Source organism: Larus michahellis, chromosome 27 (assembly GCF_964199755.1).
Source record: "Larus michahellis chromosome 27, bLarMic1.1, whole genome shotgun sequence".
Taxonomy (NCBI): Eukaryota; Metazoa; Chordata; class Aves; order Charadriiformes; family Laridae; genus Larus; species Larus michahellis.
Window position 1 is genome coordinate 532908 of NC_133922.1, and position 26994 is coordinate 559901.

A 26994-nucleotide genomic window follows, 5' to 3' on the forward strand; every position below is an offset into this window, starting at 1 on the left:
ACACGCAAAGGAAGGAAAGAATATGGAGGAGTAAGAGGAAAAGTATTAGTTATTCCAAGCCTGCGTTTCAGCTATACTCTGCATCTTGAAAATCTCTAGAGAATTATTTATGGAGTGCTAAGTTTTACTACAAGACTCATCACTCACATAAACATCAAAGGAACATTTCAGTTAATGCTCATCATAATTACATACATGATGTTTGGCAAGTTCAATTTCAATAGCCCTGGGGTCTCCACCCAGAGGTTTCTGTTCATTCAGCAAGTCTTCTGTATGCGTCAACCACGTCAGCAACTCATCCAGGGCGCGCTGGAACTGCCCCAAGGCGAACAAGGCACCTTCCAGCTTGCGCTAGAGTAAAAATAAAATTAACAAGGAAATGGTTTCACAATGCTATTGAATTGGCTTATGTTAGCATTAGTCACCACAATCCAGAGCAGCGTCCGTGCATCTGATATCATAAACCCAGGGAGAAACAGTCATCCAAGACAAGCAACAGCTTCGTACTCAGAGCCGAGGTTGCCATTCCCCTGTAAAGCCTCACACGCCAGGCTTAAATCCCTAACCTTCCGAGACCCCATGTAGCCAGAGCAGAGTTAAGCTGGAAGGTTCTCTCGTCGGAGATACGACAGTAGTTTTTTATCACTTACAACAGAATTTCAATAGAAATGCAATTTGCTGCATGATCTTTAAAACCTTTTCTTTGTTGTGAAATGATTCCATTTAGGAAAAAAAATACACTTCAAAGCACTGCATCTTTAAATCTCTCTTTCACTTTGATAACTTAAGGAAAGAGCACTGAAACAGTTAAGGATTAGGTTGTGTCTTTTTTTTTTTTTTAAACTGCTCAGTTCAGCAGCTAATATTACTTTTGCACATATAAACATGTTTTCAAACGCTACTTAAGATATCATCAACTAATCAAAATGAAATAATAATGATTCAAGATGGCACTGCTGACAGAGGAAGTGACAAAAAATACTGCTAAGGGTTTAAAAACCACAAAAGCAACTCAATAAATTCTAAAATTCAAATTATATTATATATAGAATCATAGAATCGCTGAGGTTGGAAGGGACCTTTAAGATCATCAAATCCAACCATTAACGTACCCTGACAAAAACCACTTCTAAACCATGTCCCTAAGCACCACATCTACCCTTTTTTTAAACACCTCCAGGGATGGTGAATCCACCACCTCCCTGGGCAGCCTGTTCCAATGTTTAATAACCCTTTCAGTGAAAAAATGTTTCCTAATATCCAATCTAAACCTCCCCTGACGTAACTTGAACCCGTTTCCTCTTGTCCTATCACTTGTCACCAGGGAGAAGAGGTCAGCCCCCATCTCTCTACAACCTCCTTTCAGGGAGTTGTAGAGGGTGATAAGGTCTCCCCTCAGCCTCCTCTTCTCCAGGCTAAACAACCCCAGCTCCCTCAGCCGTTCCTCATAAGGTTTGTCCTCCAGACCCCTCACCAGCTTTGTAGCCCTTCTCTGGACACGCTCCAACACCTCACTGTCCTTCTTGTAGTGAGGGGCCCAAAACTGAAGGCAGTACTCGAGGTGGGGCCTCACCAGTGCCGAGTACAGAGGCACCATCACTTCCCTATCCAGCTCACCACGCTATTCCTGATACAGGCCAGGATGCTGTTGCCCTTCTTGGCCACCTGGGCACACTGCTGGCTCATATTCAGCCGGCTGTCCACCAACACCCCCAGGTCCTTTTCTGCCAGGCAACTTTCGAGCCACTCCGCCCCAATCCTGTAGCGCTGCATGGGGTTGTTGTGACCCAAGTGCAGGACCCAGCACTTGGCCTTGTTGAACCTCATACCATTGGCCTCAGCCCATCGGTCCAGCCTGTCCAGATCTCTCTGCAGAGCCAACCTACCCTCAAGCAGATCAACACGCCCGCCTAGTTTAGTGTCACCTGCGAACTTACTGAGGGTGCATTCGATCCCTTCATCCAGATCATTGATAAAGATATTAAAGAGAACCGGCCCCAGCACTGAGCCCTGGGGGACACCACTTGTGACCGGACACCAACTGGATTTAACTCCATTTACCACCACTCTCTGGGCATGGCCGTCCACCCAGTTCTTTACCCAGTGAAGAGTACACCTCTCCAGGCCATGAGCAGCCAGTTTCTCCAGGAGGATGCTGTGCGAAACAGTGTCAAAAGCTTTGCAAAAATCCAAGTAGATAACATCCACAGCTTTTCCCACATCCACTAAGTGGGTCACCTTATCATAGAAGGAGATCAGGTTTGACAGGCATGACCTGCCTTTCACAAACCCATGCTGACTGGGCCTGATCACCCTGTTCTCCTGCATGTGCCGTGCAATGGCACCGAGGATGATCTGTTCCATGACCTTCCCAGGCACCGCGGTCAGGCTGACTGGCCTGTAGTTCCCCGGATCCTCCTTCCGGCCCTTCTTGTGGATGGGTGTCACATTTGCCAACCTCCAGTCAGCTGGGACCTCCCCGGTTATCCAGGACTGCTCATAAATGATGCAAAGTGGCCTGGCGAGCACTTCCGCCAGCTCCTTCAGTACCCTTGGGTGGATCCCATCCGGCCCCATAGATTTGTGCACCTCCAGGTGCTGAAGCAGGTCCCTCACCATTTCCCTTTGGATTATAGCTCTGTAATTTCCAGACCAAAAGGAATAAATGTGTAAATTGATGCAAACATGATACACACTAAGAAGCTTTTCTCAAAAATCTAAGTCATGAAGAAAGCCCCCACCTTCAAGTTTATTTACCTGTCTAGTGATGACTTTTTCTTCTAGGCTCTCCCACATTAGTTTGAGCTCTGAGACAAGGTCTTGAGCTGTGTGCTTGTCACTCTCCTCTGTTACCTTCTGCAGCAACAGCTCTGCCTGACGGCTCAGGCCTTCCATTTCTATCTGCTGCTGATAAGCTTCTGTCTTAAATTGCTACGGTAAATAGAAAAAGAATACACATAAACTTATCACAAGTAATGACCTTCTGGAATACAGCACAGTACAGCAGTATTTGCAATACCAATGCATCCCTCTCAGCTTTCGTACGTTTGGGGGATTGTCATCCAGGGTAAAAATGCTTGTAAGACACCGATCACCCCGACGGTCGCAGCAAACTGAGCATCTGCAGCAGTGTCTTAATGTTCTAGCAGGTATTGCTAACTGTGACCACAGAATGGCAAAGATGGCTAATAGGAAAGTATTCTCCAACGATCTCTCTGGTCTGTACAAAAGGCAGAACGCATCTGGAGTCACTTCTAGCTCTGGGGGTTGTGATAATACCATCCGTGAAACTTCAGATAGAATTGTTTTTCAGAAGACCTGAAAGCAAATCTTCTTCAGTAGAACACCCTCTCTGGTACACGCAACTGGGACAGCACTCTGAACAACTCGCCTAGGTGTGTTCTTCTGAAGTACGTAAGATTATGGGTCATTTGAAGTTACATCATAAAATAGATAGACTAAACAACCTGCCCACAGCCAAAAAAAGTACAAGCGAACCATGAAACCAAGGACATTACCTGATCGTTACACATCCCTGGTTTTTATATATCGCATAACAGCCTACTGACGTCAGGAGCATGCTCAAGTCACAGATCCACAAAGACTGGCTTCTGAAGGTCTAAGTTAGCCTGAAATTTTGATTTTCAGCTTACTAATGTACTGGGAATGTTGTGATCTGTGTGAGCATTTAGGTAAAGCCTGCAATTGCAGAAGCGAAGCTGTGGAGGCATTCTTTCAGAGCCTCAAGGAAGCTGTTCACGGTAGAAACCAGAACACGTAAAAGTCACAGCAAAAGAACCCTGCACATAATAACCTTACAGCCTGTGAAAGACAAGGAATGCCACTACAAGTATTTCTCGGCTGTCGGAACACACTCACAAAATAAAATGTACTTTCACCAAAATTTGGAATAGATTTTAAAATTAAACACATTTTAAAATGAAAAGTGTGCAATGAAATGTTATCTGAAATTTTCATACAGATTCTTTTCTACTAGAAGTTGAAAATTGCTTTTGACTCTTGAAAAATACAGAAAAATACTAAACACCACAGGAAAATGCAGACCGATGAAAATAGAAATGAAATCAATTGCTCGTTCATACCTTAAGTTCCTCAGTTTGCTGCTTCACTGTCTCCAGACCTGTTCCAACTGGGGACATAGATGCCAACCCGCTGCCAGCAATGTCCACCCAGTCAAACATTGCCTGAAAATCAGAGTAGGAAATTGAAGCATGAGCAGAGAAATAGTGTCAGATTTCAAAGTTGCATTAAGTAAAATACCAGAATTTTTTACTCCAGAGAATAATATTGCTGTGCGCTTTGAAAACAAAACAAAGCAAAACAAAACCAAACAGCTTTCTTCAGCGGAACCTAGGGGTTTTTTGCAATACAAGGGATCCAGTATTAACTAAAGTATTCCACGTAATGGTTACGAGAATGTACATGCTGCAAGACTGAACCCCTATTAGCAGCAATATCCTGCCAGTACTATTCATGCGGACTAGTACTCTACTTCTGCAGTAAAATCAGCAATTTTTATGAATACCTCGAAAGGTTAAATACAAGACAAACTCTGTTCTGCACTCCTTCGGAGCAAAGATGGAAGGTGGTAGCTGAATGATAACACACTTTAAATGATGATGACAAAAGAACTTCTGTTGAAGGATAACGGTATCTGTACCAGGAAGATGGAACACGACCCATTCAGTACAGATCAGACAGTGATGGCCAATACCTGAGCTTGACTGAATCTCCTCAGGATAAGGCAGTTGGAACTTCAAAAAACAAATGAAGTCTCCCCAGTTCTGAGGCTTTGTGGGTACTTCCCTTACTCCTGATATAATGCAGAACGACCTCAAGAACACTCCAGTTAAAGATTAAGAACACCTATAGCACTCTGGGCAATTAATTACACAGAGGAAAAAATACCTCTGCCAGGCCCTTTTTCCTCCTGCCTGTTATCTGTGATTCATTACGGAGAAGGGCTTAGGACGGCTTCTCAGAGCTGCCCACTGCTACACAACTCCTTGGGAAAAGGAGAACTAACCCCCCCAACACGCTCAACAGGGTGAGGCAGCTGTAGCTAACAATCTGCCCACAATACTTTTAATATTGTCTATTGAAATGAGCGTAAGGCGGCAGTTAAATACAGTTCTTTTACAAAGTACCAAGCTTGTAGGATGTACAATGTGCAGCCCCAGGAAATACAAAGCTCTCAAAGCAACGGCAATGTTCCTAATGTAACCCTACAAGTCAACCTCTGTGCAGTATGAAAAGAAGAGACCTTGGAGAAAAAAACACGGAAAACAAGATGTTGCATTATTATTAAGATGTGTTCTGCTGCTTGGTCTGCACCGAACACACAAGCAACTGCCCTCAGTGTCATGTGAAACTCTGTTTTTAAAGATCTAATGAACCAAGAAAGACAGTAATTCCACTGGGCAAAAAGACAGCTTTGCAAAATCTGACCATGAAAACCCTTCTACTGTTTCCATCTTCCAGCCATTCACTGACAAAAGACATGAGGCCTGCCACTCAGCCAAAACTTGCAAAGAATAGGCAAAAAAATGAAATAAAATACAGCGCATATAGAGAAAAGATATCTTAAAAAACTGCTGGAAAGTTTACCTACCGATTTTAAAAGTGAATCATCTTCCAAAGTATTGTGATTGGATAAATTACGGTAAGAATTAGTATGATGCTCCAGTATGTCTATATTCTTAGTATAATTACACTAAGAATTCCTGTAATGGTCCAGTAACGTTATGTTACTATTTTGGGCTTAAAATAGTCAAACTGAAATATTTGACTTATAAAAAAGGTGGAATAAAATTGAAGTTCTTTCACTGTCCTCCACTCAAAGAAAACAGCTGCAGGTGAGTATACGGACCTGTATGCTGTTCCTTTTGGATCATGTAAACATGTCACACCTTCAACTCGCCTACTATGTTACGTACTGACTGCCACCAGGAAATGGGAGCAGGATTACTATAAACTTGTGTCTTACCAATAAAGGGCACATCAATTTCGAATCTATACATAGAGGAGTATGTGAACAACTACATGCAGAAAACAACCCAAACAGACTTAGTCTTTAATGGAAGAAAAACCTCCAACCCAACCAACCCCGAGAAAAAATATCTGCCTACTGAAGAAAACAGTCGCTAGGATCAGTGACACATGTCACCTTCCCAATCACGTAACATTTTTTACTACAACCACATTAAGTCCTATTGACTCAAGATTGGGTTAGGTGTATCACACCATCTTACCTGCAGTCCTTCTTGGTATGGAACAGCTGCCTGCAGAGCTCCAACAAGCTTATCTGCCCGTTCTTTCCTTGTTTTGCTTAAGGCATCCCAGGCAGAATTCAGCTGCAAATAGGTGAAATTTACTCCAATGGACAAAAGAATGTTACTGCTGCTGTATAATGTGCGTTCACTCATTATTCACTCATCAATAACACCAATAAACTAAGCATGAATAGTTCACATTAATTCCGTGTTAAAACTCTTGTTCTCCTTATCACTGCATAGTTACTTTCCTTCAGAATGCACTCGATGTTCTGGATGACAAAAGCTGTAAAATTCAATACTGATACTGAATAGTTTTCTTAACCTACGGATTACAGCCAATATGGGAAATAGTATCATTAAATCATTTGGAACTGCATCCTTATCAAAAAGGTAGCTTAAAAGAAACATACCCTGCTGAACACTGGAGAAACTGTCAGTACTCTGTAGCCATCCAAGCAGGATTGTCTCAGCCAAGATGTTGCACTTGGCATAAACCAGATACGTTTCAAATTTATTCCAGCATTCCTATTGCAAAAAGTAGCCATCTATTGCAGTAATCAGTGACTATTTCCACAAAAACCCTTTCTGTCTTTTACAGAACTTTTAACCCATAAATCAATACAATAAAATTGTCTATACATTCTAAACTAATACGAGCCAAGATACATCCTCTTGTCTTCAACTAAGGTTCTTCCCTTAAAAAGACATCCTGATACTGGCTCGCTTACTTGCTCCTCCCCAGAAGAGGAGAGGTTGAGAAGATTGAAAAGACGGTGACCATGACTCTCAGCAGCCCTCTGAGGGCAAAACAGCAATGAAAACACAAATCCCCCTGACTCTAGCTCTTACCCAGAATGTAACTCCTTGTACACCTTGTAGCAAGAAAAATAATGTTGATTAGCGGAGAAGAGGCAAAGGTGAAACTAAGAGCAGCCTGAAATTTTTTAGAAAATGATTTTGTGTGGTTTATTTCTGTGCACAAAGAGATGATTTGACACAAGGCCCACAAGAGTGCACATTTCTGGGTCCAAACCTTACGCTAGTGCTCTGCCCACGGCTTAGTTCAAACCAAACTGACTGCGTGCGACTCACACAGAACCGACTCTATGAATTCCATGACTGGGAATAAAGACAGGCATCAGTAAATACATCAGAACAGAAAGGTAAGTGAATACAGAAAACGGTTTTCCATTCACATTCAGAACCTTTTTTTTTTTTTGAATAGAACAATAAATGATTTGATCTTGTCCACGATCTACCATTGGGTAAACAATTCCAGTAAACAAGTATTCCAGATCAGATTACGCGTTAAAATTGCCTGACATTAATCTTCCACTTAACAAACAAATCCCAGCTAATGGCATAGCTCAGAGAAAATGCAAAAATAGAAGCTCATCTGAAGGGCCTCTCACGCAAGCAGAATGACTGGGGGGACAATCCTGTAAGTAAAGCAAGCATGATTTGGCTCACAGGGACTAGTCAAGCTACTTTGTAAAGCTCATGTTATATAGCTAGTCTGAATAGAGCCTGTTTGTTCATTGTGGACATAATAGGAAGACAAATGAGTGAACCCACTGTTTACCAGTACATAATAGTGGCATATCTTCATTAACTGGTCACAGAGTAAAACTCTGAAGCCAGGGTTCGTCCTGTCTAACTGGAGTTGCTTAATTGAGGCAGCTAAAAACACCCCAAACCTAGTTACTCTGTGCTCAGCAGGGAGAGAGAGGTCTGTCCAGTAGCCACATGGGTTTGACCTCACTGCACAGTGCGAGCTGCACACTCAGCCTGGGGCCTCTGTGCAGAAGAGAGAGAGAGAAACCAAGAGGCCCAGGGAGCAGGAAAGAAGGGCGACGGGGAAAGTAGAGGGAGAGGAAGGATGACAGAGAGAGAGAGGGACTTGGAGAGAAGAGAAAGGGCGGAGAGGGAGCAGAGCACAGCAGGAGAGAGGAAGGGAGGTACAGGGAGGCGAAAAACAGGACCCAGAGGGAAAGGGGAAGGGCAGGGAGGAACAGGGAGGCAGAAGAGGGCTGACAGGAGCCCAAGGGCCCAGGACTCACCGCAGCTCCCGGCTCTGCAGATCTGTCCTGTCGGCCTGTGCCAGCCTCCCCTCAGCCGACACAAGATGGCCGCCGGGAGCCCTGTGCTGGGTCCACAACTCCCAGCGTGCCCCGGGGCGCCCCCTCCTGCCCTCTGACCCCGCGGGAACCATGGCCGCCTCCCCGGGGCTGCCCTCGCCCAGGGCCAGGCCCTGGAGCACGGCTGGGGCCGGGAGGAGGAGGTCAGGGAGGGAGAGAAGGTTGGGAGAGGGCGGTGGGGTGGGGGGAGAGGGGCGGGAAGGGCCAGAGGGCCGGGGAGAGCAGGGGGGAGCTGGTCAGGGAGCTGCGGGAGGAGAAGTGCTGGTGAGGAGCGGGAAGAGATGGAGGGCAAGAGATGCTGGTTAAGCTGGCAGAGCAGCGCGGAGAGCCGCCTGACAGCAAAGGTGCCCGGTGGCCGCAGAGGAGCCCAGGGGAGCTGATTCTTTTGGAGGCCACCAGGGCAGCCTTCCTCCGCCCCTGGTTTTGGTGAGCGATGGAGCAGTGCAGAGCCGTCCCTCAGGCATGCAGGCCTCAGGAGGGCTTCCCAGTGCCCCAGTGAGAGATCCTGCTCCCAGGAAGCGCCTCCCATGGAGCAAAGGCCATATCCAGCCACCCGGCGCTGGGTACGGCTGCCCCAAGGGGTGTCTCAAGGAGGACGGGGCCGTCCGTCTGATGGCTCTGACACACAAATGGTGAGCTGAAGCCCCGTGGCCGTGGCTGGCTGGGTCAAAGTCTCCGAGTTTAGTGACATTTGGTGAACTCCTGCACTAAGTATCGCATGACTTGAAACATCCCTGAAAAAATGGGGGAGGTTTGTCTGCGTGTTCTGCATGCTTCTGGATGCTAGACTGTGGCTAGGAGGGAATGTGCTTAGTTATCTCTCAAAGGGAGACAAAAGAAGTGCCTAAGTAAGGGTCAGCGTAACTCTTCAGAGCTTTGGCTGTTTAAATGTTGACCTGAACTTCTACAGAAACGGTAAAACGCTTGCACTTTTCTTCTCTTCTAGTTCCTGCGTGGGTACAGGGAAGAAGGCAGCAGACGTACACATTAGCTAAACCCCCTTCTTATTGCCAGCCGTGAAGGCGCCTCTCGGCTGGGAGCCCGAGAAGGACCCCGTGTTACAATTCTTGCTCCCTTATGTGCCACCTTAAGGCGATTCACGTATGCATTGTTACAGTCTAGGAAACTGAGGAGAAATAACTGGACTCCAGACGATCCAATGTGAATCAACAGAAGCCGCTTATTAAGCACAGATCATCATCTTTTATACCCTGCGTTGTAGCCGTACACGCAACTCGCTTATTTCTGATTAGCTAGTTACACTGTCCACGCGTGGTGCATGCAGTTCATTCACACATCAGATTGGTTACAAGAATTCGCATAGTAAATTGTTTAGTCATTAGCACAACATGTTTCCTGCCTTCTCAGTTCCCGTGTTTCCCATGTACTAATTCCATCTTCTACCACCTGTTTTGCCCTTAATCTAATCTCTCACAGTAGGGAGGCTGGCTCACATGACCGTTTTCTCTCAGATACATTCCTACAATCTCGTCCCTCCCCAGTGCGGTTCCGCGTCTTCTCCCTGGACCCCGACCTGCGCCCGAACCCCAAACCCATCCTGGTCACCATCACGGTGCGGGGCCCTGTGGGGCTGGGGCAGGTCTATGGGGTGACCCTAGGGGTGAATGTCACTCTTGTGATTTCACCGCTGCTTGTGTAGCTTTTGGGCAAGGAGCAGGCATATGGCTTGTGTGGCCGCTTCTGATGCCATTAAAATAATATTTGGTCCCCACCCCAACATGGCTTTTTGGAATAACCGTCATCAGCAGAAGCCTGTACGCAACACGCACACACGTGTGTGACAGCGGGACTCCTGAGCACGCAGCAGCAGCAGCAGGAGGGTGTGAGGTCATGGTCACTGTAACCCCTGAGCACACGGTGGTGGCAGCAGGAGGGACGTGAGGTCACTGTCGGTACCACTCATGAGCACACGGCAGCAGAAGTAGGAGAGTGTGAGGTCACCGTCAGTATAACCCACGAACACACAGCTTTGGCAGTAGGAAGGATGTGAGGTCACGTCACCGATGTCACCCCGTGCCCGTGGGGCTCGGTGCAGAGCGGCCGTGTGCATGACAGGGGCATGACGGGGGCTGGGAGCTGCCTGTCCCCGTGTCTGCGAGGCCGAAGGAGCAGCCCCTGCGGCCCTGGCTGGAGCAGTCGGGGTGGGGGTGGCTCGGGGGCACCCCAGGGATGTGCCTGGGCACGATGCCAGGAGGAAACCACAGACTTCCTGCCCGGGCGCTGCGGGGGCAGCGGGGGGAGCGCGTCGAGGCCACGTGGGCTGTGGTTTGTGCACCTGCAGGCTCCAGCTCCCGCTCCGCCTGTGGGGAATAACGGCCCCTGGGTGACACACTGAGAGTCAGGGACACGTCTGAGCCTCTGGGCTTCCCGTCTGCTGCCAGGGCAGGGACATGATCCAGCTGCGGCTCCTGCGAGGGACTCACTGTGGGGCCCTGCAGGGAGGGACGGACAAGCCAACGCTCCTGGGATGGAGCCCTTGCCCTGGATGAAGACCTCTCCCAGCTGCTGCTCCCAGCACAGTGAGGTCCGTAGCAGGGGCAGGGGCTGTTTCCTCCCCATCCTGACACAGACCCTGGTGCAGTCCCCGCTCCATGGTCACCGCAGCTTGGGGGCAGCTGGACCCTTGCCTCATGGCTTCTTGGATGAGCCCAGTGCAGGAGATGCTCAGTGCTTCCAGGCCCACAGCAGGGTGCAAGTGGTGACTAACCAAGTTGCCCTGCACACCCAGCTTGTCCCATGATGATCTGCCACCACAGCGACCATGACACCGGCAGCGGGACATATATGTCCCTCATATATGGTCATGAACGGCACTGGAGAAGTTCATTGGCGGGCTGGGCTGTGTCGGAGGGGAGATAGCTCCTGATAACGTCTAAAAAGGTGCTGCTGCTTCGATTGGCTCCTTCCGCAGCTGGGTCGGCATCTGCAGAGATATATCACCCTCCCATCATCGTTGTCCCCATGAGTCCCCAGGGGCTGTGACAGGGAGTGGGGAAGAGCAGGGCTGTGCCAGCAGGGCAGGAGGCTCAGGATGGGAATGGAGGGACTCCTGTCCCCTCGGGTGCTGTGGCTGCTCCTCTGGGTGCAGCTCTGCAGAGGTAAGTGCCGGGTCCCTTTTCCCACAGCCCAGGGCCATCGGGTACCAGTGGGGTCATCAAGAGCCCTTTGGGAAGAGGGTTTCTTTCCAAGTGCCACTGAGATGAGGGTCAGAAGGAGCTCAAGTCCATGGACCCTGTGCCTTTGCCTGTGTCCATCTGGGTGGGAGAGGGTGTCTCCATGATGCTGTTAAGGGGTGCTGGGCTGGGGAGGAGCAGGTGCCCTGCGCACGGCCTGGCGATACAGGTTTTGGGTGGGCATGGGCAGGGGCCCTTTGAGGTGGGAGGAGGTGCTGAGGGCTGTGGGACAGAAAATGGCCGGGCGGGTCTGGAGTTAGCACCCCCAGCCTGCACAGCCCATGGGGAGTGGGGGGACGCCCACACATCCCCAGGGAGAGCCTGGAGGGGAGAGGGCTCCCATCCTGGTGCCTGTGACAGGCAGGGAGGACCCCAGAGCTGCACTCTGGGACTCGGCGCTCTCCTGACCAGTCCCATCTTGGTGGTTGAAGGGGCTGCGGAGGTGAGACTGGAGGATGGCAGCGGACGCTGTGCTGGGAGAGTGGAGGTAAAACACCAGGGCCAGTGGGGGACCGTGTGTGATGACTCCTGGGACACGAATGATGCTGCAGTGGTTTGTAAGCAGCTGCGCTGTGGGTCCTCTGTCAAAGCTCCTGCTGAAGCACACTTTGGGCCAGGATCTGGCCCCATTTGGATGGATGATGTTGAGTGTCACGGCACAGAGTCGGCCCTGTCTGACTGTAGACACAATGGATGGGGTCAAAGCTACTGTGGTCATGGTGAGGATGCTGGGGTGACATGCTCAGGTAAGGAGCCAATCTCTTCCCCACCTTTGGGACTGGGACAGGAGAAGGGACCTGGCTGTGCCCTCAGGGAGCAATGAACGGCTGCCAGGGCAGGGTCCTGTGTTGCTGGTCACACTGCCAAGCTGGGACTGTCATTGCTGGTGTCCCTGGTCCCTGAGGAAAGACCAGTGGGGTTCCACCCACCGCCGGGCCCCAAGATGGTTCATCCCACCGTCGGTTGGTGCCTGGGGCTGGGAGATGAATCCCCCTCAATGCCCCGCATTTTTTGTTGATTCTCATCTTTCTTCTCCAATTCAGCCAGCACCTGTCTGGCATTGCTGAGGGCCAGGTTCCCCTGTGCCAGAGGCACCGAGAGCTGCTCACGCGGCCACCCACAGCCCCAGAGAAGGGTGCAGAGTGGCCAGTGGCTTTTGGGTTGTGCCTTCTGGCAGGCACAAGTCCCTCAACCAAAGCAAAGGGGCCGTTCAAAGGGAAAAAGCCCTGTCCTTGGGCAGAGGAGCAGGGTGTGCCTGGTATATCTGTGCCATCAGCACCCATTGGGAGCTGCTGGGAGGGTCGTGGGGCTCTTTGCCTGTGGCCACCTTGCAGGGCAGGTGGGACATGGGTATGTAACTGCCAGAGGGCTGTGGGAACTCACAGGGTTCTTTGGTTACTCCAGGATTTGTCCAGCTGGTTGGAGGGGACAACCCCTGCTCAGGACGAGTGGAGATCCATGACGGGAGCCAGTGGAAAACTGTCTGTGACTCCGACTTTGGTCCCAAAGCTGCCGACGTGGTCTGCAGAGAGTTGCAGTGTGGCACAGCCCTGTCTGGTCCCGGGGCAGCTCACTTTGGAGAAGGGGCTGGTCCCACGTGGGACAGAGAGCTGCAGTGTGTGGGGAATGAATCCCTTCTCAGCTCCTGCCCCACGGGGTCCCCCAGGGACCGGCCCTGCCCCCACGCGAATGCTGCCGGTGTCACCTGCACACGTAAGGACTCAGGGCAGGGTGTTACCACCGGGGGTGTGCCGATGATGGGGGAGTAGGGACGGGACTGTGCTGTGCTGGGTGTGAGGACAGAAGGGGTGATCACAGAACCATAGGATGGTTTGGGTTGGAAGGGACCTTTCAATGTCATCTAGTCCAACTTGCCTGCAACCAGCAGGGACCTCTTCAACTAGATCAGGTTGCTCAGAGCCCCGTTAGACCTGACCTTGAATGTTTGTCTGCAGCCCTAAAAGGGTGCAGAAGGAGGAGAAAGGCAGGGTGTCCGTTTGCCCTCTACTCCACCACCCAAGGCAGCAAAAGCACAAGTCTGCCCTGTCTCATCCTTCTCTGTCCCGAGTTCACAGGGTTCAGGCTGGTGAACGGCAGCACGGCGTGTGAGGGGAGGGTGGAGGTCCATGTGCAGGGGACCTGGGGCACCCTCTGTGCCTCCCGCTGGGACCTCCTGGACGCCCACGTTCTCTGCCGTCACCTCAACTGTGGGTTTGCTGAGTCCATTCCTAAAGGAGGGCATTTTGGGAGAGGAACCGGCCCCGTCTGGAGAGACTCCTTCCACTGTGACGGGACTGAAGCCCACCTGGGAGAGTGCCCAGTGACTGCCCTGGGGGCCTCGCCGTGCTCCCATGAGAACAGCGCTGCTGTCATATGCTCAGGTGAGTGCAGGAAAACACTCGGTTACTCTGTTTTCCTCTTAAATGCTCCCAAAGCAGGGGACCCTGTGGCAGTGCAAGGCTCTGGCTCAGAAGGTCCCCACAGAGGGCTGGCAGCAGGCAGGTGAGCTCCAAGGCCCTCCTGCAAGGGTGCCAGAGCCTGGAGACATGCTGCAGGCTGCCGGGCTCCCCGATGCCGCCAAGGGCTGGGGCATGGCTGCTCTCCCCAGGCCCAGCTCGCTTCGCATCCCTGCGGCTGGTGGGTGGAGGAAGCCCGTGCGACGGGCGAGTGGAGATCTTCCAGCACGGGACGTGGGGCAGAGTCCTGGATGAGCAGTGGGACGTGCAGGAGGCCAGCGTGGTGTGCCGGCAGCTGCAGTGCGGAGAGGCAGAGGCAGCCTACAACCCCCCGAAGGCTCAGAGAGGGACGGGTCCCGTGGGGCTGCGCGGGGTGCGGTGTGCAGGGCACGAGGCCAACCTGACCCTCTGCAACACCTCCCTGCCTGAGAGAGCGCTGGAAGCAGGGATTGCCAAGGACGTGGGGGTCGTTTGCCGGGGTGAGTGGCGCTGCACGGCCCCCCCAGGCTCTGGGCTGGGTGGGCAGCCGGCCCTTGACGGCAGCCGGGGTTTCCTCCTGCTACAGGGAGCCGTCAGGTGCGGCTGGTGAACGGGCCTGGGCGCTGCGCTGGGAGAGTGGAGATCTACTACCAGGGCAGCTGGGGGAGCGTCTGCGATGACGGCTGGGACCTGTCTGATGCTGCCGTCGTTTGCCGCCAGCTGGGCTGCGGAGGGGCGCTGGAGGCGGTTGGCTCCGCTCGCTTCGGGGAAGGCTCCGCTCAGATCTGGCTGGAGAGCGTGAACTGCTCCGGGGCCGAAGCTGCTCTCTGGGACTGCCCGGCAGGGTCCTGGGGGCAGCACGGCTGCGGGCACAAAGAGGACGCAGGAGTCGTCTGCTCAGGTGTGTGCCGGGAGCTGTGGTGGGAGCCCAGCGCCCAGGCAGGCCGGGACGAGGGGAGAGCCGGACACGGCCGAGGCTGTTCCTGGCCAGCTCTGAGCCCCTGACAAAGGCCATCGTGGGGACACCCATGCACAGGTGCCCTCAGTCCCACCGGGGGTCCCTGGGGCGCTCCGCTGTCCCTGACGGGCAGCAGGGAGGGCAGGGGTGTCTGTCCATCAGGGACATTTCTCTGTCCGTGGGTGCAAGGGGGACTTGCTGGACGTGCCTTTGCCTGTCTGAGGGCCTGGCGGGTGCAGGGGTGTCCCTGCTCCCCCAGCCCCAGACCAGCCTGTTCCCCCTCGCTGCCTTTCCTCCCAGAGTTCATGGCCCTGAGGCTGGAGAACGGCACCAACTGCTCTGGGCGCCTGCAGGTTTTCTACAATGGGACGTGGGGGAGCGTTTGCTCCAACTCCATGACTCCTGAAACTGTGTCGCTGGCATGCAAGGAGCTGGGCTGCGGGGACAGAGGGTCCCTGGAAACACAACGGCCCCACGGCAGGCTGTCTGGCACGGCCTGGCTGGATCGTGTGGAGTGTGGGGAGAGAAACAGCTCCTTCTGGCAGTGTCCCTCCGCTCCCTGGCACCCGCAGTCATGCGACGACCTGCGAGATGAGACCCACATCACCTGCAAGGGTAATCCTGAGCTAGCCGGGCACCAGCATCCCCTGCGATCCTGCTCCTGGCTGGGCATGGACAAATTCCTGGGCCTGCAGGGGCCTTTCGTTTCCAAGCCAGATGCTTCTGCTGCTGGTACCAAAAATGGGACTTCCTCTCCTGGAGCCCCACACATTCACCAGCGGTTGCCAGCCGGGCTCCCAGCTTCGCCTGGTTGAGGCAGAGGTTTCTCGAGGCAAGGTCCCAGAAGGGAACAGCCAGGGCTCTGAGGAGTGTCCCTTCCATGGACACCCTCCTGCTGCTCTGTGACCCAGGGTCCCTTTGGGGCCGAGCAGTCAGGGTCCCCCACATTGCCGAGTGTGTGTCCCCTGAAGGACCGGGGTTCAACTGCTGCCATGGGTGGGTGGCACGAGCTGAGCTGAGCCCCGTTCTCTGCTGCACGCCCCCCCTGCAGCAGCCCCTTCACCACAGTGTTTCCCTCTGCAGGGAGTCAGCCAGAAACGCCCCCGGCCCCAATGGCTGCGTGCCCCAGCACCCCGAGCTGCACAGGCAGCTGCTCCTCTGCATGCCCCTCTCGCCTGGCAGGGCTCTGCCTGCTGTCCCGCGGCCCTGGGAGCTCTCTGCCTTCTCCAGACAGGGAGAAGATTCGTGCCGTGGGAGGGGAGAAGGGGTGCTCTGGCCGAGTGGAGGTGTGGCACCGCGGCTCCTGGGGGACGGTGTGTGACGACTCTTGGGACATGCGGGATGCCGAGGTGGCATGCAGGCAGCTGGGCTGTGGCCCTGCGGTGTCTGCCCTGGCCGAGGCTGCATTTGGGGAGGGGAGCGGCCCCATCTGGCTGGAGCAGGTGGAGTGCCGGGGGACAGAGCCATCTCTGCAGGACTGCTGGGCCCGGCCTGGGGACAGCGGTGCCTGCCGCCATAAGGAGGACGCGGCCGTGATCTGCTCAGGTGAGCGGCAGGGCTGGGACACCTCACAGGGAGCCCTTTTCCCCATTGGCTGCCATCACGGCTCCAGAGCTCCTGAGCGCAAGGCCATCCCTGCAGAGCAGGAGAGCCTTTTGCCGAGTGGGCAGCAGCTTCGGTGGGGCTGGATGTCCTCCAGCTTCTGCCCGCAGGGCCCTGCAGCCCCCAGGGGCACCTCCCGGGCTGCCGGCTCTGTCCCTGCTCTGGGCCCTGCGCTCCTTCCTGGCCGTGCTCACCAGTCATGCAGGAGGGGCGATTTGGGTGGGATGTGGCAGGGATGTCTGCACATGCACACGTGCTCACACCGTGCACCCAGGACAGCAGCACCAACCCCTCCAGCAGATAACCCGTCCTCCCCACCAGCGCCGGGTCTTCTTGGGGCCAGGCTGTGACCCACAGCCGGAGGGAAGGGGCTCCTTGCTGGGCTGTGAAACTCCCAGGAGGAGGCACCGGGGTAGCGGTGGGGCGGGAGGCTGGGGAGGGCTGTCATTCACCCACTCAGGTGGGAGCTTCCCCATCCCTCATCCCCTGAAACCCGGTACGTAATGGGGGTCAGGACTGGGGTGTGCCGGCCCCTCACCTCTCCCAAGCCTGGTGCTGCCCTTTCTGTGTTCCTGCCATGCAGATCCCACGCGGGGCCGTCTGACCGTCAGCAGGAGAGTCTCATTGCCCATCATCATGTGCATCATCCTGAAAGCCGTTCTCTGCCTGTTCCTGGCCCTCCTGGCCGGGCAAGTGCGAAGCGCCAGGGCTGGGCGCAGAGGTGGGTCCCTTCCCAGGGGAAGATGCTGCTGGCAAGGCCAGGGGTGCCGTGGGGTGTCAGTGAGCGGGAGAGGCAGAGCTGGGGGGACAAGAGTGCGTGCTCTCTGCGGGATCCCATCCCCTCTCTGACCATCCCTGGGCCAGCCCTGCCTCTGTCCACGGGCTCTGAGAGAGCTCAGGAGCCCTTCCCCGAGGCCATGTACGAGGAGATCGGTTCCAGCCCAGCATGGCAGAAGCAGGCAAGGTTCAGCGGCTCAGGTTGGTGTGCGTCCCTCATTGAGGACACATCTACAGTGCTCTTTCCCCTGGCTGCCACCCAGGGTTGACCCCTGCAGCCCCCTAACCCATGGTTCGTGCGGTTGTGGGGCTGTTGGATCTGTGTGGGGAGCACCCATGTCCTGGGCCCAGGAGAGAAGCTTTCTCCCCATCTGCTCTGCGCGTCCCATTTGGGGACAGCCCCTCTCTGCCTGCCCCTGCACCCTGGGGGACACCTGAGGGGTGAGGGAAGGGGCTGTCCCAGGGCAGCTCTGGCAGGCCCTTGGAGATGGGCTTTGTCCCAGGGCAGCAGGGTGAGCCCTGAGCCCTCGTCCCCGTGCAGCCGTGGCTCTGTGGGTCCCACGTCCCCAGCAGCACTGAGCACAAGCTGGGTCAGCAGAGCGCACTCCCCTCACACCTGCTGGGCCTCTCTCCAGGCTCCTATTCAGAGGGGTCCCTGAGCAAGCTGCAGCCCTACCCCGGGGACAGCAAGGAGGAGGATGGTCTGGGGTCAGCACCAGGTAATGGGGGCAGGAAGGGGTGGACCTCTCCTCCCTGCAGACATGTGATGGACAGCAGTGTCACTGAGCGTCACCCTCGGAGCTGGGAGGACGGGCGGGATCTCCTGTGGGGCTGCAAACACCGACGTCGGAGCCCCACGTCCCTGCGCATCCTCCCATCCTCTGCTCTGCAGAACGCATCTTCTCACTGTCACCAGCTCTCCTCTCCTTTCAGACATCCCTGTCCTGCCTGGAGGTGACCCAGCTGATGGCTATGATGGTGCCAGGGAGGTTTCTGACCCTGGGGAGGATCCTTCCCCTGGGCAGGAAGACTGGGAAATGCCCAGGGTGGCAGAGGAAGGATCCGGACCCACGGATACCCCTGGAGGTGAGAGGGAAAGAAAGAGCTGCTGGTTCCTGGGGTGGCATCCCTGGCATTGGATAATTCGCTGTCACAACGAGAGCCCAATGTGCTGGGGTGGGGGAACCTGCCCCAGGAGTTTTTCCTTGGGGGGACTGTGGGTGGGAGAGGGAGCTGAACGTCTCAGGACTGGTGAGGAGAAGGGAGGAAGGTGACGTACAGCCCAGGAGAGGCACCCCATGGGGTGAACATGCAATGGCCTGCCTTGCTTCTTGCAGGGCCAAACCTGCTCTCCCAGAGAGGTGCTGGTGCCCCCGGAGCTAAGGGGGATGGCTGATCCCTGTCCCCAGAGAGCACGGGCTATGACGATGCTGAAGAGGTGTCTGTGGCACATCCCCCTGAGGACACAGAGGCTGTGACACCGGAGCTCAGTGCACAACAGTCCCTGAGCCCCGGGCCAGGAGAGCCCGTCCCTGCAGTGCAGCTGGGGGCAGCCAGGAGGGAGGAGAGGTCTGTGCAGCTGGGAGAGCCGTGAGCACCAGGGAACCCTCTCCCTTTTCCCACGGGCAGCAGAAACTGCCAGGGGTTTCCTCGATTTTGATTCCCCTGTTTTTACACAGGGGCCCCCATATCGGTTCTTATTAAAAGCCTTTGAGCCAGAGCTGTACTTGCCTGCCCAGGTGCTTTAGTGTCTCCCCAAGGGTGGCTGGAGGAAACCAGAGCCCAAAGACATGGCGGTGGGGAGGGGGCACGTCTTGGGTGGGTGTGTGGTGCAGGGCAGTGAGCTGAGCTCAGGTCCAGCACAGCTGCCCGCCTCTCTCCTGAGAGGGGGCTCCAAAGAGGCAGCGCACACAGCCCTCCTCACCCCACAGCCAGACCCTGGCTGGGCAGGGCAGGCCCACAGTGCCTGCAGAGGGCCAGAGGCTCCAGCTCCAGCCTTTCCATCATTTATCAACTATCTTGGTCAACAGGGGAGGTACCAGATGACTGGAGGGTGGCTAATGTGACGCCCATCTACAAGAAGGGTCAGAAGGAGTGTTGTGCGAAAAGGGGCCAAGCGGTTTTGGCAGAAGATAAACCCCCTTGCGTTCTAATACTCCTCACCGAGGTGGGAGGCCAGGTGCGGCTAGGTTTAAGTTCTGAGTGATGCCCAATTCAGCACTATCAGCCCAATCGCTTTTAATATGTATTAAACTATTACGATTTGGATACACTAATAGTGGACTGCACCTTCAGTCTAGTCGTGCTCCTGAACTAGCACGGCCTCTCTCAAGTTTTGGTCGCGTTCAGTGAGAAAGCGAAACGACCAGCTACTGAAACAGTGCAGTTTATTTAAACAACAGATATACAGGTTCTTTAGGATTGCCAGTGATAAATACACTGTCTACAAAGCACGTGCAAATAAAGATATTGTTAAGTATACAAAGGTGCGACAAAATTATAAACGATACAGCCTGGCTATAAATGTAGGGTAGAGATTCTCTAGAGAAATTTCTAAGTCCCGAGAAAGCACTCGGTGTAATCGCAGTCTTACCCAAAGGCGTCCCTATGGGGGGGAAGAGAGGCTCAGCCCGTCGACTGATCCCGGAAATCAGCGGTGGAATTCTTCGCGATGGTGTCTTCCCTGACATCCCCTCTCTTTTGGGCTATTTTTATACTATTTTTTTATCTTCAAAGTGGAGTTTGAGTGACTTTAGTCATACGTACTTTTATTATGATTAATGTATTCAAGGAGGAGTGTTCACACCTCGGGGGTGGATAGCCTCCGGGATGGAGGTGTGTTTTGGTACATTGTGCTGAGCAAAGTTCGCACAAAGGACAGCATTTCATCAACATTTGATGAAATGTTGGCTTGGGTAGTGCGTAGGCCGCTTATCTGTTCTGTAGTAGCATCTCGTCCCCATATCTGCTATTCGTCACAAGGAAAGGCCACAGAACAAGCGCGTTCCGTTCCGTCCCTTGTGTAGTTTCACAAACAACATGAGACAGGGAATCACAGATGTGGCATTCTTCGTGTGCTGGCTGCGGCTGTATTCTACCTCAGAAGCCTCTTGATTTTATGACTTTCCTTAATGTGTGAACAATGCTGTATTTTTGTATTCTTGGCCAATTTAGTAATTATTCCAGAAGGAGGATGTGGGGAACTACAGGCCTGTCAGCCTGACCTCGGTACCAGGAAAGATCATGGAGAGGATCACCCTGAGTGAGCTCTCATGGCAAGCGCAGGGCAGCCAAGGGATCAGGGCCAGCCAGCAGGGGTTTAAGAAGGGGAGGTCCCGCTTAACCAACCTGATCTCTCTCTATGACCATGTCACCCGCCTTCTGGATGCGGGGAAGGCTGTGGACGTTGTCTATCTGGACTTTGGCAAGGCCTTTGACACCGTCCCCCACAGCCTTCTCCTGGAGAAGCTGGCGAATCCTGGCATAGACAAGTGTACTCTTCGCTGGGTAAAAACCTGGCTGGATGGCCGTGCCCAGAGAGTTGTGATTAATGGGGTGAAATCCTCTTGGCGGCCGGTCGCCAGTGGTGTCCCTCGGGGCTCAGTTTTGGGGCCAGTTTTGTTTAATATCTTTATCAATGATGTGGATGAGGGGATTGAGCGCACCCTCAGTAAGTTTGCAGATGACACCAAACTGGGTGGGAGTGTTGATCTGCTGGAGGGTAGGAAGGCTCTCCAGAGGGCCCTGGACAGGCTGGATCGATGGGCCAAGGCCAACTGTGTGAGGTTTAATAAGGCCAAGTGCCGGGTCCTGCATTTCGGTCACAACAACCCCAAGCAACGCTACAGGCTTGGGGAAGAGTGGCTGGAAAGCTGCCCGTCAGAAAAGGACCTGGGGGTGCTGCTGGACGGCCAGCTTCACATGAGCCAGCAGTGTGCCCAGGTGGCCAAGAAGGCCAACAGCATTCTGGCTTGTATCAGGAACAGCGTGGCCAGCAGGAGCAGGGAAGTGATGGTGCCTCTGTACTTGGCACTGGTGAGGCCTCACCTCGAGTGCTGTGTTCAGTTCTGGGCCCCTCTGTACAAGAGGGACATTGAGGTGCTGGAGCGTGTCCAGAGGAGAGCGACCAGGCTGGTGAGGGGTCTGGAGACCAGGGCATATGAGGAGAGGCTGAGGGAGCTGGGCATGTTTAGCTTGGAGAAGAGGAGGCTGAGGGGAGACCTCATTGCCCTCTACAACTCCCTGAAGTTGTAGAGTCTGAAGTTGGGAGTCCCTGAAGTTTGGGAGTCCTGGTGGACAACAGGATGACCATGAGTCAGCAATGTGCCCTTGTGGCCAAGAAGGCCAATGGCATCCTGGGGTGCATCAAGAAGAGCGTGGCCAGCAGGTCGAGGGAGGTCATCCTCCCCCTCTACTCTGCCTTGGTGAGGCCGCACCTGGAGTACTGTGTCCAGTTCTGGGCTCCCCGGTTCAAGAGGGACAGGGAACTGCTGGAAAGGGTGCAGCAGAGGGCTACAAAGATGATTGGGGGACTGGAACACCTCTCTTATGAGGAAAGGCTGAGGGATTTGGGTCTCTTCAGTCTGGAAAAAAGACGGCTGAGGGGTGACCTTATCAATGCTTATAAATACTTAAAGGGTGGGTGTCAGGAGGATGGGGCCAGGCTCTTTTCAGTGGTGCCCGGGGACAGGACAAGAGGCAATGGGCACAAACTTGAACATAGGAAGTTCCACCTAAACATGAGGAGGAACTTCTTTACCCTGAGGGTGACAGAGCACTGGAACAGGCTGCCCAGAGAGGTAGTGGAGTCTCCAACTCTGGAGACATTCAAAACCCGCCTGGACATGTTCCTGTGTAACCTGCTCTAGGTGACCCTGCTCTGGCAGGGGGGTTGGACTAGATGATCTCCAGAGGTCCCTTCCAACCCTATGATTCTATGATTCTATGATTCTATGAAAGGAGGGTGTAGAGAAGTCGGTGTTGGCCTCTTCTCCCAGGTGAATAATGACAGGACCAAAGGAAATGGTCTGAAGCTGCGGCAGGGGAGGTTTAGGTTAGATATTAGGAAGAATGACTTTACTGACAGAGTGGTCAGGCACTGGAACAGCCTGCCCAGGGAGGGGGTTGAGTCACCATCCCTAGAGGTGTTTAAGGAACGTCTAGACTTGGCATTTCAGAGCATTCTCTGAATGGCACAGATTGCAGGTTGTTGGGGTTTTTGGGGATTTTTTTTTTGTGTGTGTGTGTGTATGGTTGGACTCGATGATCTCAAAGGTCCTTTCCAACCATGAAGATTCTATGATTCTATGATTCTATGATTCCCTGAGGCTGGGCATTCAGGGAAGAACCCCCTTGGAGATGCTGGGGATGGAAGCCAGGATCTCCCACATGCAAAGTGGGTGCTCTGCCACTGAGCTACACCCTCTGGAGCCTTCCCAGCAGGAGACACTCTCCTCCCATGAGGGGTCTGTGACAAGCACAGCCCCTTTGTCCCCTGGGTGCCCAGGGACCCTCTGCAGGAAACAGCACTTGAGCCCTCCTGAGATGGGGGAAGTCCGCACTGCCTCTCCCCTGGGGCCTGATCCCAGCACAGGGCTGCACTGCAGAGCACTGCCCCTCCAGCGTCTCTGAAGGGCGATGGGGCAGAAGGAGGCTCTGGCTGCAGGTGCTGCTCCCACGCTCTGGCCCCCTCCAGGGCCAACGGAGAGGAGAAAACTCCTGAGCCTCCTCTGCCCCCCAGGGCAAGGGCAACCCCCCTGCGTGCCACATCTGGGCGCAGCGGAACAGGAGGAGAAGTACAACAAGGTGAGGGACATGCCCTCCCTGGGGTGAGGTGCCCCCAGGCTCTGATGGCACCCCAGGGTGTGCGATGGGGCAACATGGGGGCAGAAAGCTTACACGCCCTCATCCATGTAGCGGGCCTCCTCCTGCACCCCTCTGCCCCACAGCATCCCTGGAGGTGGGGTGAAGGGCAGGTGTCCATCTCCATGGGGCTGATGCCCAGAGAGGAGCATATTGGCGTGTTACCAGTCATTGGAGCAGGAGGGCAAAGGGGGCCAAGAAATTCTGCTCAGGACAGCGTGTGACTAAACAATACCGATGGCCATGCACTCCGGTGGGTGATCCTCAGCGTGGCTTTGTCAGCTGTCCTGGGCACATCAGAGGTCTCACTGCAACACCCCCCCGGGGGAAGGATGCTGCCATTCAGGCCGCAGCTCCAGGGAGTGCCTCTCCCTGAGACTATGGGTCCAGTGGCCTCTGCTCTGGGAACTGAAGACAAGGTGCAGGAGGCGCCTGAGGAGGGGAACAGACTCTGCACCATTGAGCATGACAAAGAGGAGAGGAACTGGGTCGTTCCGAGACCCCGCAGAGGACACATCCCGATCCTGTGGAGCAGGGAAGGAGGCACAGCTGGAGACCACCCCAAAGCAGCCCTGAGTGGAGAGTCCTGCCCAGGGGGAGGCTGGGGACTTGTGGGGCTGGAGGAAGGCTCCTTCTAAGGCGCAGATGTGCAGGTCCAGGGCAGGGACAGTGCTCTGGCAAGAGGTGAAGGAGCAAGCAGGGCTGGGGCAGGCTGGAAGGCGGCAGACGGGCTCTGCAAAAAGCAGAGGGAGAAAAATCACTGCTGAAGCCCAGGGCTGAACCAGGCACCTTTAGATCTTCAGTCTAACGCTCTCCCAGCTGAGCTCCTTCATCCCTGCCCCAGCAGCCCTTGTCCCTGGGCCACCCCTGCCGGGCCCCAGGCTGACACAGACGAGGAGTTCTCCTCAGGGAGGTTCCCAGGGAAAAGTTGTGCCCAGCCCCAGACAGAGGGGACCGGGTCCCTCCCTGCCTCCAAGCCCAGGTGGGCTCCAGCTTTGGTGGAGGCCACGTTACGCTGGGCGTGCCAAGATGTGTGTGGGCCTCGTACAAAGGGGACAGTAGTGAAGGTAAGTGGGCAGGCCAGGCATGTGCAGCTGCAAAGGCTGAGGGCCAAAGAAGCATAGGACCGATGGAAGACCTTATCGCCTGGAAAGCCTCCTCCCACACATTTTTTCCCTTGCTGAGCTTTGCTGCTTCGTTCCCAGCTCCTCTCCCTCCTTCCTCCTGAGCAGTGCAGGGCGATGGGGAATGGGGGTCCTGGTCAGTCCATAACAATTCCTCTCTGCTGCTCCTTCCTTCTACCACTTTTCCCATGGGGTCCCTCTTACAGGCTACAGTCTTTCGAGACAAACCTGCTACAGCATGGGCTCTCCTCAAGCTGAAATTCTTTCAGGAAATATCCAACCTCTCCAGTGTTGGGTCCTCCACCAAGTGCAGGGATTACCTCCTCTGCTGTGCTCCTCTCCTTAGGCTGCAGGGAAATACCTGCTCTACTGTGGTATTCTCCACAGGCTGCAGGAGACCATCTGCTCTGGCACTTGTAGCACCTCCTCTCCCTCCTTCTTCACTCACCCTGGTGTTTTCAGGGCTGTTTCTCACACTGCTTTTTCCCTCACTCCTCTCCCACTCGAGCACTTGTGTCCTCTCTTAAATACACTCTCACAGAAGTTCCACCACCCTCGTTGATGGGCTCAGTTTTGGCCAGCGGTGGGTTTCTTTTGGAGACGTCTGGAACCAGCTCTGTCTGGCACGGAAGCAGCCCCTGGTCTCTTCTCACAGAGGACCGTCCCTTCAGCCCCACCACTACCAAACCCTGGAGATGGACACCAATTCCACAAGCCCTGGCTCTGCACCACAAACACTCTGGTGTGAGTCCTCACCCCACGTGGGCACACGGTACAAGCTGCACTCCGAGGATTTTTCCTCCTGGGCACTTTCCAGCCCAGCCCAGCTCCCTCCAAGCTCTGCCACCTCCCCTGCCCGCTCTCCATCCCAGCCCAGTCTGCGCTGGCCCAACAGCAGAGCCTGCCCCAGGGTGCTGCAGAGCTCTGGGCACTCGCTCCACAGCCACAGCCCCTCTGAAGGGCACCGCAGCTGCTGGGGGGCAGAGGAGGGTCAGCCCCAGAGATGGGGGGCATGTGGGCACAAGGCAAAGGCAGTCAGTGGGCCCCTGTGTCCTCCTCCCCAGGATATTCTGAGGGGTCTGCAGCCCCTCACTGCCATCCCCTCTCCCCAGCCCAGTACAAGAGCCCTGGCCCTGGGGACCCTCAGGCAGCTCCTGCCGCCCCAGTGACAGAGTGGCACTGGGACAGCCTGCCCCAGGCTGCTGCAGCCAGAAAGGTCTTCTCATCTCCCGTTTATTCAGCCCTGCTGCTGATGGGTCTCAGACAAAGAAGTTGGAGCTGGTTCATGTATTTTATTTAAACACACAGAGAGACTGAGTCTTTATTTACAGAAATGTTTTGTGTCACAGCCGAGAGGTGAAAAGTTAAGGAGGAGAGGAGGAATAGTGAATGCTTGTCACACCAGATGCTGTGAATCCTTTGCAGAGGAAGGTACACAGTCTATGGCTGATGAAAAAATGTCCAATCAGTTTCCTCAGGGCATCCTTGAGCTCCTGGTTCCTCAGGCTGTAGATGAGGGGGTTCACTGCTGGAGGCACCACCGAGTACAGAAATGACAGCACTAGATTCAGGAATGAAGAGGAGACGGAGGGCGGCTTCAGGGTGGAAATCACCCCAGTGGTGATAAAGAGGGAAACCACGGCCAGGTGAGGGAGGCACGTGGAAAAGGCTTTCTGTCTTCCCTGCTGTGAGGGGATCCTCGTCACAGCCCTGAAGATCTGCACATAGGACACCGCAATGAAAACAAAACATCCCAAAAAGCCAAAAGCACTAACCACCAGAAGGCCAGCTTCCCTGAGGTAATCTGATTGTGAGCAGGAGAGCTTGAGGATCTGGGGAGTTTCACAGAAGAACTGGTCTAGGCCATTCCCTTGGCAGAGAGGTATTGAAAATGTATTAGCTGTGTGCAGCACAGCATAGAGAAAGCCATTGCCCCAGGCAGCTGCTGCCATGTGGACACAAGCTCTGCTGCGCAGGAGGGACCCATAGTGCAGGGGTTTGCAGATGGCCACGTAGCGGTCATAGGCCATGACTGTCAGAAGATAAAACTCTGCTGACATCAAGGTGAGAAATAGAAAGAGCTGTGCAACACATCCAGTGTAAGAGATGGCCCTGGTGTTCCAGAGGGAGTTGGCCATGGCTTTGGGCAGAGTGGTGGAGATGGCACCCAGGTCGAGGAGGGCGAGGTTGAGGAGGAAGAAGTACATGGGGGTGTGGAGGCGGTGGTCACAGGCTACGGCAGTGATGATGAGGCCATTGCCCAGGAGGGCAGCCAGGTGGATGCCCAGGAAGAGGCAGAAGTGCAAGAGCTGCAGCTCCCGCGTGTCTGCGAATACCAGGAGGGGGAAGTGGGTGATGGAGCTGCCGTTGGACATCGGATCCCTTTGTTCCCGAGGTACTGCCAAAGGAGGAAAGCACACTCACAAGTCAGGACAGCTCTGAGCAAATCTCTTCCCATTGCCTGCCCTTCCAAACCCAAGCCCCGAAAACACACTTTGCCTTTGTCCTTTTTTGCGGGAGCTTTCTGCATTGCCCTTGTTGGAGCTCTCATTGTTGCTGGCCAAGTGTGCCGTGAGGAGCAGAGCTCTGCTTGTGGGCTCCCAAGGAG

At 54.4% G+C, this 26994-nt stretch overlaps 2 protein-coding genes across 2 annotated transcripts in view; one reads left to right on the plus strand and one right to left on the minus strand.

Annotated features, from left to right (window-relative positions):
* Positions 1 to 19033, plus strand: part of LOC141735004 (scavenger receptor cysteine-rich type 1 protein M130-like) — a 69494-nt gene extending 50461 nt beyond the window's left edge. The window contains 14 exon segments of the mRNA XM_074567420.1: positions 12060 to 12374; positions 13033 to 13341; positions 13695 to 14009; positions 14237 to 14563; positions 14650 to 14964; positions 15322 to 15636; positions 16105 to 16167; positions 16252 to 16566; positions 16721 to 16751; positions 17202 to 17344; positions 17488 to 17601; positions 18036 to 18119; positions 18334 to 18486; positions 18738 to 19033. Coding sequence (XP_074423521.1) covers positions 12060 to 12374; positions 13033 to 13341; positions 13695 to 14009; positions 14237 to 14563; positions 14650 to 14964; positions 15322 to 15636; positions 16105 to 16167; positions 16252 to 16566; positions 16721 to 16751; positions 17202 to 17344; positions 17488 to 17601; positions 18036 to 18119; positions 18334 to 18486; positions 18738 to 18994 — 3056 coding nt within the window. The 3' untranslated portion in view covers positions 18995 to 19033.
* Positions 19034 to 21632: 2599 nt separating this feature from the next.
* On the minus strand, positions 21633 to 26761 carry LOC141735005 (olfactory receptor 14A16-like). Its single transcript, XM_074567421.1, has 2 exons — positions 25822 to 26761; positions 21633 to 21673 (listed from the first exon to the last, which is right to left on the minus strand). Exons 1-2 carry the CDS (start codon positions 26759 to 26761, stop codon positions 21633 to 21635), a joined length of 981 nt encoding a protein of 326 aa, XP_074423522.1.
* Positions 26762 to 26994: the final 233 nt, after the last annotated feature.

Excerpts from the sequence above, each read along its gene's own strand:
- LOC141735005 (XM_074567421.1), bottom strand. The coding sequence starts at position 26,761 with ATGTCCAACGGCAGCTCCATCACCCACTTCCCCCTCCTGGTATTCGCA. Across the intron at positions 21,674-25,821 it reads TTTCATCAGCCATAGACTGT|GGACTCCCAACTTCAGACTC; the intron begins GTACCTTCCTCT and ends CCCAAACTTCAG.